General features: G+C 37.3%; 1 protein-coding gene across 1 annotated transcript; it reads right to left on the bottom strand.

Annotated features, from left to right (window-relative positions):
- Positions 1-289: 289 nt before the first annotated feature.
- Positions 290-10,354, bottom strand: ZNF831 (zinc finger protein 831; the record flags this gene model as incomplete). The annotated part of the gene is made up of 5 exons (XM_084296593.1): positions 6,104-10,354; positions 5,065-5,207; positions 3,214-3,383; positions 2,381-2,532; positions 290-1,144 (listed from the first exon to the last, which is right to left on the bottom strand). The coding sequence occupies exons 1-5, from the start codon at positions 10,334-10,336 to the stop codon at positions 290-292; spliced, it is 5,553 nt and encodes a 1,850-aa protein (XP_084152719.1). The 5' UTR covers positions 10,337-10,354.
- Positions 10,355-11,266: the final 912 nt, after the last annotated feature.

Raw genomic sequence — 11,266 nt, 5'->3', positions numbered from 1 at the left:
GCACTTGTGGGCATTATATAAGACTGGTAAGAAGGTTAACAAGGCTAGAAACCCCTATGCAGGTTTACCGTTTGCATTTAAATAAATGATGCCAGCTCCCCCTTTTGTTTCAAATAAGCTTTAAAAAAGTTCCTAGTAGAAATAGAGGACTCTCTTCAGAAAAGAATGCTGCCAGTTGCACAGAGGAATGGCTTTTCTGATCTTAAGGTGCTTCAGAAATACAGATCAAACATCCACGGTATTTCCTTCTGTAATGGGCCATCATACAAACATCTTATTAGCAGCCTGTCTATATTTCTATAACAAGCCTATCTTCATCATCACTACTAGTGTCATCATATTCAACTCTGGTTTGCTTCCTCATCATCTCTAAACCTCTCTTTTTGTATATCTTGGAAGGTGTTGCAGAGTAATTCTTGAACTCGGGAGACCTGAGAGTTACTGAGGGCTTTTTAAAAGTAGAAGTAGCTGTTCTGTGTGTCCTTCCATAGCTCTCTGACTGCAGGGGGGTTCCATTCTTGTCAGAAGTTCCATGAAGGTCAAGGACTTTTTGAGAAAAGTTTTCCCGTTCTGTGTGTTCTACACTGGGTAATTTAGCTGTAGAGACTGACTCAAGAGGAAACTCTGCTTTTGATCCTAATGAACGAGAACATCCAGGTTGGGAACTAGGAGCTGAGTTTTCCATAGAAGATGAATATATATTTTCTTCAACTGGACATTTCTCCTTTCTTGAGGCCTGGATCACCAGATCTGATGTACCAGATCTTTGACTCTCTGACTCCACCTTTAATATAATTTCCTGGCTTGCCTCTAGATGTAAGGAAAGAGGACCAGCAGCCTCTGAGTTTGTGCTATCAGATTGTTCACCTGTGCCTATATTTCTAAAGTCAAAAGGATGAGACCAAAAAGAAGACGCCATTGAGTCAGCCTGAACATTTGTCTCTGACTCCCCTGGAACTGATTGTTGAAGCACAAGTGGCTGTGTCACTGAACAGCAAATTTCCACAGCACTGCTGACTTGCTGCATGGCTGTATTAACCGTGGATGAAAAGGAATGAGTTGTCATAGATACTTCCAGAGGTGGTATAATGTTCTGAAATGAGAAATTTCTTCTTGTGTGTTCCCTGATTTGCCCAGAAATGTCCTGTAGAAATTAGGGAAGAAAAAAGTTTACATTTTAAAATTTCAATCCAGAGCAATGCTATCTTTTAAAAGAGTGCAATAATAATAATATTAATTATGTCAGTAGAAAGCGTTTACCTCTGCTATAACTCATATCAATGGAGTAATTAAGGATAATGTCAACCTTTATTTATACAACTGTGATTATATTTGCACTACTGTTTTCCATTACTGCAGGCCAAGTCACTCATCTCTCTTTTGATGAGAAAACTTTTTTTTTTCCTCCCAGTATGGGGGAGGTGTAGTAACGGATATATTTTTTTCCTTTTTTTTTTTTTTCTTGGTTAGGTGACAAATCGTGCTAATAATATATGGATAATAGGAATTAGATATTTCAAGCTATATATGTGCTATCTAGGATGATGTTCTTTTCATTAAGGTATTTTAATATTCATATTGCAAAGATGTTTATGCAAGGTTGGGGGAAAGGTTTAGGATGAGTCTGCAAGAAATACAATGTCTGAGGTGGTAAGATATGAGTAGGAAATAAAAATATTTCATAAAACACATCTTAAGGGTTAGGCTCCTAAGTGCTTGTGCTACATCAGGCACCAGTGCTTATGCTACATAAAAACAGTCTGGTTCTGGAGCTTCTGTCTTCAATTGTGGCAAGTCTAGGGAAAAGTATAACAGTTAGGATAAGTGTAGAATATTTCCCCCAGAAGCTATGCTGGCACTGCATGCAACAGCATTGTTTGCAGCCAGTGCAGGTGTCTAAGGCCCCCATCTAAGCTAATGTAGCTATTGGTAGTGTCAAAACCATAGCCACACAGGCGTCCACAAAGGGCTAAAGAAGATCTGTTGTGAAGTTTCATACGCGTTCTTCCCACTGCTGTGTGTCCATTAGCATCCTCCTAGTGACAAGTTAACTGTCTCCATCTCAGCATCCTCTGTGCTACAACTACCAGCACCTCCAACAGCAGTGCCAACCAAGACAGCAAGCAAGAGAAATATACTTTCCAAATCATGCAAATTTAATCATTCTTTTTAAAAAAGCAAATTCTAACATTAGTAAGTTTCCATTATATTTTAACCCCCCAAAATAACTTTTTAATCAAAATTAAAAAACATTTTTAATCAAAATCTGTGAATAGATAAAGTACTCTCAACTTGAAGTTTAAAACTGCTGAATATAATTCAAGTTTTGCCACTATCATTTTTTCTTGTAATAAACAGTCATATAGAGTACAATACCTACTTTTTTATCCAATTTGTCTTTTTGCTTAGCGTGGTTTAGATTTTCAGTATAGGAAAATATTCCTGAGGTATTCTTTCCTTCTTTCTTCCTACTGCAAAGTGGCTTGTCTGAGGTGGAACAAGATGAGTCTTTTTGCTGGTGTAGGTAATTTTCTATTAAAAAGAGGTTTGAAGAAGCTTTTACTTTTATTGTTGTTCCCCCACATGCTAGAACTTACTTAGTAAATTTCTCATCATATCACTGAACTAATTGTCATGTATTTATTATTTTCTGTAAATTTTTATTCTACACCTGATACGTTTTCTCAGCTACTGTATATGTGTCTTTTTAAACAACCACTAAAAAATGTCTTGCAGAGTAATAGCTATTTAGATCTTCTATAAACAAACACAGGGTATTGTCTCTGCTTCAAAGATGGCCATAGGATAAACAACATTTGCATTACTACCACTCCTTTAAGTTTGTGGATGAGGGGGCAGAATATGTTGATTGAACCACAGAAAGCACGTCAATACACGAAGCATCACACAACAAACACACAATCTTGTTTCAGGAAATTGTAAAGATCTATCTTAAACTGTTCAGGCTTCTAATATAAGTTTGTTTTGTGTTGTTTCTTTTTAAAATGCCCTCCTAATTGTCAAATTTGTTTAAGTAAGGATATGGATGAAAATCATGTGTGAGATGTTTGTCTTTTTACTTGAAGAACATACTGAAAGACAAAAGTGTTTTTGCAGTTCAGTGCAAAACAGGTACATATCAGAGATACTGTTAATGTTCATTCTTTTCAAAACCAAACATTCAATACATTCCAAAATATTCAAAGTACTTACCTTGTACTTCTGCCTGAAGGGAATGGCACTTCTTATACTGATTAAATTTACAGGGTTGTGATGAATAGCCCTTTTTCAAAACATCCCATGTTCTGTTTGGAAAACAGTGCCTCTTGCTTAGTCGATTCATTTTCAGCTGAGCATATCCATGTACATGCCTTCCTCTGTACCTGCAATGCAAATGACATTGAAAAGATACACAAAAATGTGTCATTTAAAAGCAGCCATGGTAGACTAATACCACAGCATCAGGCAAATTTCCTGGGAATTTGGGACTTTACTACTGTGAAAATGTTGTTTTATGTCAACTCAAAAAATCTGGATTTTAGACAAGAGATCCACAATTATTTTATTAAACTTTTTCTCAGTAGGATTCAGTAAACCTTTGGTTTGCTAAGAGAAACAGATTCAGGAATAACAGATCCAGAAACCTTTCTCCTATAGCTGGAATTTTAAAACAATATACTTTTTTTTTTGAAGTTTTTGAAATACATGTATACAAGAATCACCATGGTTGTTGACTTTTTGTTTTTCATTTTGCTTCATGTGTTTGACATATTCATCATTACTAATGAACAACATATTTCAGTTATTTACAAAGCTCACAATGAATAATCCAACTTCTTTGTTTTATACTCTATCTAGTTCAGTTAGTTTTAATGACTGGGACTAAATTCCATTGGAAGGTCCCATTTTTATATTGATAGAATCAATCATTTTATACACAGAGTGGTGGGCAAATCTTAAATGTTTAGGTGTTTGGTGTATTCGAAAAATGTGTTACATTTCACAATTAATACTTTGGTGAGTTAGCTACCAATACGTACTGGCTTTCAGGTCTCTGTATTTAATTGAGTCCCTGTACTTACTTGATATAGCCAAATGAATCAATTCTCAGATCATCAGAAAAGAAAGAGAATTTTTATAAAGCTGAAAAAGAAGTCCCAGAAGAATGCCTCTGGACTGTTTGGGTAACATAGACTTGAGTGTTGTATTTTTGTTCTTATGATCATTTGGAATTGCAGTGCTGTTTGCCAAGCTAGACATGGTGATTAAGTTACTGACACTGATTTGTCCTCAAGGGACAACCCTGTCTGGTTTTGGTCATGAAATAAGAGGGATGCGTGCACACAATATATGTTTCTTATTGAAGTCATTCATCAGACATTCTGCTGCCCCATACTCTTGAAAGACAAGAGACTAAATCTTACATTGATATGAACTCCCATTAAAGTCAGAGGAGCTGTGCTGATTGATACAATGTGCCTTTGATAGTTTTGTGCTCATATTCATCCTGCTTTGTATTTAAACTGAATGATCCTTTAAACTACAGCTGGTTTTAACTTTAACTTTGTATTAGAACTTGATATTTATCAAGTGTTCTCTGCTTAATAGAAGTTTAGGATATAGATTTGCGGCTAAAAGGATCTTACATGCTGCTTTTAACTGTAACAGGAATGAAAATTGAAATATGTTGATTCACCTCAAACAAAATGAAATGCTGACAGTTTTGGAAGAGATGAATTTCTAAGTCAGAGAGTCAACTGACCAGTCATCATCTTTCCTTTGTAAATGGTATGGTAATATGGAATGGTAATATTTCATTGGTAATATGAATTGGTTCTGCTTGCAAAAGTCTGTTCCTGATAGTCAACAATATGTTGATGTTTTGATAATTTACCTTTGTGAAACTGCTGCCTTGTGGGAATAGATCTTTCTCAGAGAATTATTTTTCCCAGTTTTGACAAGATTGAACTTTGGGGCTGGCTTTCTATTTTCTGAGGACTTTATTACACCTATAATAGCAAAATGATGTCCATATCCAATGAAGCTGAAAAATATATTCCTTACCATTTTGGGGGGAGTTTAATTTTGTTCTGTTTGTGGCTTCTCTTGAGTTTATTTGTTGTAAGTTTTTCCTTTTTGCAAACTGCTGTTTTCTTCTTTTGCTCTGATGTATTTTTGAAAGCACCACCAGCAGCTGCTGAGCTTAACTGTTGAGAATATTGAAAACATTGAAAGTATGTGAAAATTGTTAATTACATTAACTGAGATATTAGAAATCTGTGCTCCTGTTAAATAGAACTGAATAGCATAGTAGTTAAATGTTACTACTTTTTCTAGAAGTGTTGTGTTTTTCTAATCACTTTGTCCATCTAATTTTATAAACTAAACTTTTGTTTATCTATATAGAATTAGTGCATGTTCTTTTGTATTCTTATTCCTATATAAAAAACAAGCTTAGTCTTACAGAGCTGTTCTAGGATCCTGATAGACTTCATTTCCCTAAAAATGAAAAGCTTTCAGGCCTTAAACACTTATAATGTATTAATGCAATTTGGTTTTGTTGACATTTCAGTTTATCTCCATAATGAGACATCTAGTATATAGTCTGTCTTTGACTCCAAGTAAAATAAAGTCTTGAGCTTGACTGTCTTATAAGTCCTACTCTAATTCAGGTATTAATTTAAAATGAAAACTATGAAATGCTGTTACAAAAGAATATAACAGATACCCCTACTGGAACAAAATAAGAAATAGAAACTATAGTCTAAGAATCATAGAATGAGTTACAGAATGGTTTGGCTTGGAAGGAACCTCAAGGATCATCTAGTTCCATTCCCCCACCATGCGCAGTCTTCTGCCTAGACAACATTCCTACTGAAATTCTCAGTAAATATTCACACAAATATGTATATATATGTATGTATATGCACCAAATGAATATATGACTTATCTTGTAAAGACAGAACTTATAAATTCTGCATCCACAGATACCTGCAAATGTCTGTAAACTTGTTGTTAGATAATGCTCTTATCTTTCAAATGACAATATCTTTGCAAGCAAATTACACCCTTTTGAGAAAGGGAATAGGATTAATAATCCTACCTCCTGCATCTGTTGTCCTTGAGAAAAGGATGAAAACAGTGTTTTTAAATTCTTGTTTGTTAAGCCACAGGCCACAGTCTTGTTAATATTTTTCATTTTGAAAATAGAAATATCATATGTTGAGAGTGTGCATTCATTGCTAGATTCCTTGTAACAGGTGTGCATGGAGGAATAAGCAGAGTCTGCATTTCCCTTCTGCTCAGCAGGCAGAGGAAGGCTTTTGGTTAAACAGCACCACGTTAACCGAGGTTCAGCATTTAGTGATGGGAAGGTGCTCTTGGTGCTTGATACTGTTAAACTTGCAGAGTAGTAAGTCAGGCTATTGTTGGGTAGTGCTGGGAATTCTTTACAGTGAGTGGTGAGAGTGTGGCAATAAAATGTGCCAAAGGAATGGCAAAAATAAGTGGAGCTCTCTGTTGAGCTCTGAGAATGCTCCATATCCTGCAGTGTTGGTGACATGTCCTTAAGAATGCCTGGGCTTCCACGTGTGTCCTGTCCTATGGATGTTGGCTCCGTGTCCTTGCTAGAAGTTCCCCTGTGGCCTGATGCTGTCATCGAAGCATCACTTCCTGAGCAAAGGTGATGTAAAACTTTATTTTCTTCTTTGATGTCAGCTGATATGAAAAAACCACTTGAATACTTAGAGGTAAAGCATATTTTGTTCTTTGGGGTCTGTGCAGAAGTGGTTATGCTTATCCACTTCTCCTCTGTTTGCCTTTGATAATTTAATTTATTTTTGTTCTGCTTATTTTTCCAAGCCTCTCTCTTAATTTCCTGCTTATAAAATGTGCTGCCTACTGTGGTTAAAATATTTGTTGTTTCTGAATTGACTGGTGAGCAAAATACTGGAGTTTTCAAGTTTGCATGTACATTCCATTTCAGCTCTCCTTTGCTGCCCTTTTGTCTCACTTCAAATTTTAAAGGGGACCAAAGCACATCAGTAGAATGAGAACAGAGTGATCCACTGTCAGAAGAGCAGGGTGGGTTGGTTAAGGTGTCTGTCACAGATATAATCTTCTGTTCAGGCTTAAAGAGAATTGACAGATCTGAGGCTTTCTTGTCTTGTGGCAATTTAAGGATGTATTTTGGAGGAAAGGCATTTTTCTGTGGGACCGGAGTTAACTGACCAGATTGCAGATGATGAAGTTTGGAAGGTGCATCGCCAGCATTGTCACTGAGAAGTGGTATTCCTGTTTTCACAAGACATGTTTTGACATCTTTATCTGTTGCGTTGTGCAAGGCTAAAGAATTGCAATCGCTTCCCCTTAATTCAGGCCCCAAAAATCCCACAGATAAAGTTTTTGAGATAACTGCTGAATGTGAAAGAAGGTTAGAACCACTACAATTAACAGCTTTTGTGGGGAGTCTGGTTGTTTTCATATACTCCACGTTCTCAGCACCTCCAGATGATTCATTAATTCCTATGCTTATTTTTTGCTCCTCTGTTTTACTGGAGAATTTCACTGGTACTGTGGAAAGACATTCAGTGATAGTGCAACAGATTCTCTCTACTTCATTTACTGTGTTGTTCTCACTACTGGGACTGGAACAGGGCTTTGAAATAATGTTTTCTTGCTTCTCCACTTCAACTTTCAGCTTTTTTCTTTCTGACGGCAAATTCTGGGATTTCCCCAGGGTATCTCTGTTGTTGTTGCTGCAGTGGACCCACAGGGGCGTCAGGGCATGCTGGCCAGTTTCCTTATTCCTGTTTTGGTTTCCATAATTGTTTGAAGTGCTTTTATAATCTGATTCAAATGTACTGGATTCTTTCCCAGGACTCAATTCCTCCCATTTGCTACTCTGTACTGGCAAGCAGTCATCCTTCATTCTGCTAGCATTCAGTTGACACTGAGCATTTTGCAGCCTGAGCTCACAACTGCTTGGAGCTAGTGATGTGTTGTTGCCACCTGTGCATTTGTCTGTGTCGCTGCCACAGACATGATCTTGGGAAGTTGTGCTCATTACACCATGTGCACCAGCAGTTACTGAATGTGATGTCTCCATTACATAAGTTAAACTGTCTGCAGTTTCCTCCGAGGACACATTCTGTAGAGTATGATTACCATTAGTACACGTTTCTGATTTAACAGTGTTTAAATCTGTTGTCACGAGGGAGGAAAGACTGTCACTTGGAGAGCTCCTGACGTCTCTTTCTTCAGTAATTTCAGTACTGCTGATAGATTCCTTTGAATCAGGAGTGAAGCCTGCAATATCTGTAATCTTATTCCCCCGTTGTTTCATTTTCTTGGCATTTTGACTGCTTTTCATTTTTTGGTAGATTTTCTTAAACGTTTCATCTCCATACATTTGCCATTTTTCTTGAGAGAACATCTTCAGCTTCCTTTGATTGTTTTTCTTATTTTTAGCGCTGACTACTTCTCCAGCCCCAGGCTTTTTACTTGCTTGCAACTCTTCCAAGGGAGGAGGATCAGCCACGTTACTTAGTGGCAAGTCATCCACTGCTGTTTGTCTGACTAGAGCTCGAGGATGGCTATTAGGAAAATCCACCGAATTTGCAACGAGGTTGTTGCTAGGCAGCAAACTAGCAGTGCCTGCAGTTACAGACTGCTTAGTAAGAGAAGGTGGTTTTGAGCAGCCTGCTTTGTCATGTACCATTCTTGTGCCTTCCACAAATGGCAAAGAGTTGCTTCGTGTGACAGGCACAGCGTCTATCGTCGTGGAGAACTGGGTGGGCACCGAATGAAAAAACATCGGCTTGCATTTTTCTAGGGGTGCAAAGGTAGATTTAGCAGAACAAAGAGAAAGGTTCTTTTTCCTATTCACATCAAAAGTTTTGATGTCAAAATGGAAAGAGTCTTTGTATGTGTAAGGCATTGGCAGATCTATGCTCCCCTGTTTAGAAAGGATGGTTTTTCTGGGCCTAACATTGTCTAGCTGAGTATCATCCACTACAATTTTGTTATGAGAAATAAGTTTTGAAATGTGTTCTTCCAGCCTCTTTTTCTCTAGCATCAAGGCTGTAGCTTTCTCAGCTGAGTCTAGCTTTGCACTGCTTCCGGCAGTGCACCTTAAGCTGCTGAAGGCAGTTTCATTTTCCAGTTCAGTGCTGTGTTCATAGAGACTGTGCAGCGGGCTGGAGGATGCCATCTGTTGTTCTGTGCTATCAGAGCGTGACAGATACCCTGAGTCGGTGCTCTCACACTTCTTTAGCTTGCAGTCAAATGGCTTGTAATCCCACTGTTTTTCTGAAGAGGTTGCTTGCTGCCTTTGCAACTGAATGTGCTTATTGGCAGATGGACTTATTTGCTCCTGTATCTTCTTTCTCTGGCACTGACCATTTGGCAAAGCCACTGGAGATGATAAACCTTGAGGTTCTTTTTCAGGAATCCCCTGCTCAGTCTTTGAACTAAAGGACTGATTAGTTCTTTCTGGATTTTCTGAAGCAAGTGATGAATTGCTTGTTGCCGGCACTGAAAGGTCATTAAGTTTCTTAGTGTCTGTTACATCACTGGTCTCCAAAGTCACTTTTTTCATCTGCGTCCCCTTGTCTTCACAGATGCTGCTGTGTAATTTGGTGCTTTGCTGTGACATGATGTTCTCTTTTACCTTCTCATTTTGCTCCAATATGCCAGTATTGTCAGAATCAGAGGGTAGTCTCGTATTGTTGACATGTGTCTGCGTTCTTCTGTGTTTGTACAAATTGCTTTGAGTTTTAAATGCAATACCACAAGTGGTGCATGGAAAGGGTCTCTCTCCTGTGTGAGAGCGAATATGTTTCTCAAGGACACTTGGCTTCAAACAGTCTCGTCCACAGTGTTTACAGATATATTTCCCAGCATTTTTTGTTTTTCCTGGGCTTCCAATAGATGCATTTATAGAAGAATTTGGTGATGATAAAACTGGTAAAGTGCTTACTATGTTTAACGTTAGAGTTTGCCCAAATTGTTTCTGAAAAACAGACTGGGGCTGATCTGTGCCTTCTGAAGGAACAAGTGGATTCAGGATTAAAGGTATGCTACCGCTGTCTAGATTTACACAGCGCCTGCCAGGCACTAACTGGCTGTTTGGCTGAAAGCATCCTGGCTGGACGGGTTGATACAGGGGTATAGTGAGGGTTTTTAGATACACAGGTTGAGACAGCGCTTGCTCCTGTTGAGGAATCACATTGTTTTGGCTGAGAGCTGAAGAACCCTGTGCAGGCTGAAGAGAAGAGGTTGGAAGTGGCTGATCTGCTAGTGCAACAGTCACACCAGGATGCTTCTGTGCCTCCATTTCAAAGGTTGTCTGCCATGTACTCACGTATCTGTAGGGGAGGGGAAACAAACAAGTAGGAATCTTAACCAATAAAATAAACTAAGCTAATATAAGCTATAGTAAGTATATTTAGCTATAATAAGCTAAATAAAATAAACACTTTTTTATTAGTGTATATAAATAAGTCAACTGTTCAACTGGGAATCTTAACAAATAAAAATATAACAAATCTTATATACAGGCATTATACAGACTAAAATTATTTCTTTTTCCAATTAAATTGATTCATCTTTAATGTCTTAGCTAGGAATTAAAAAGTTCTGTGTAGTTTAAAGAACATCGAAGAATATACTTAAAACCTACAATAAGTACCCAAAATATTAGAAATAAATCTGAGCAAATGTAAGGTCTCACTACAACCTCCACCCAAAAAAAATAAATAAATAATACCGTTTTAATTTTCTGGAACCATATTCCCATTCCCATATTCTTTTGTGCAGCCCAAATTCATTTTGTTTAATGGAAGGTAATACTGTGGTATACTGTTTAGATTTAGATGTTTTGAATCCCAGCTGAAAACATTTTATAGTCATAGTTTTTGGATTAAGTGAAGCCATTCTTAAGAAAATCTGCCCAGGGTTGGTGCTGGTCCAGACTAATTTTTTATTTTTTTTTTTACAAAATAAAATTGTTTTTACTTTTTTTCCTTCTCAGAAACAAGCTAGGAAACTAGCAAAATAAGCTAGTTGAAAATTGTTTTTGGAAGAGCTGATAGAGACATCAGCATAACATCTAATTATAGCTCGGGTGAAAATTAAAAAGTGATCTTTGGATGTTTATTCAAATTATTATTCTTCTATACTCACAACTATGTATTTAGTGGCTGTTATGAGTAACAGGCTGTTCTTGTGCAAACAGTCTCCAAAAAAAGACATTTAAAATAACATC

The sequence above is a fragment of the Netta rufina genome (genome assembly GCF_964035555.1).
Source record: "Netta rufina genome assembly, chromosome: 16".
NCBI classification, from domain to species: Eukaryota; Metazoa; Chordata; class Aves; order Anseriformes; family Anatidae; genus Netta; species Netta rufina.
This window is presented reverse-complemented; position numbering and strand designations above follow the sequence as displayed.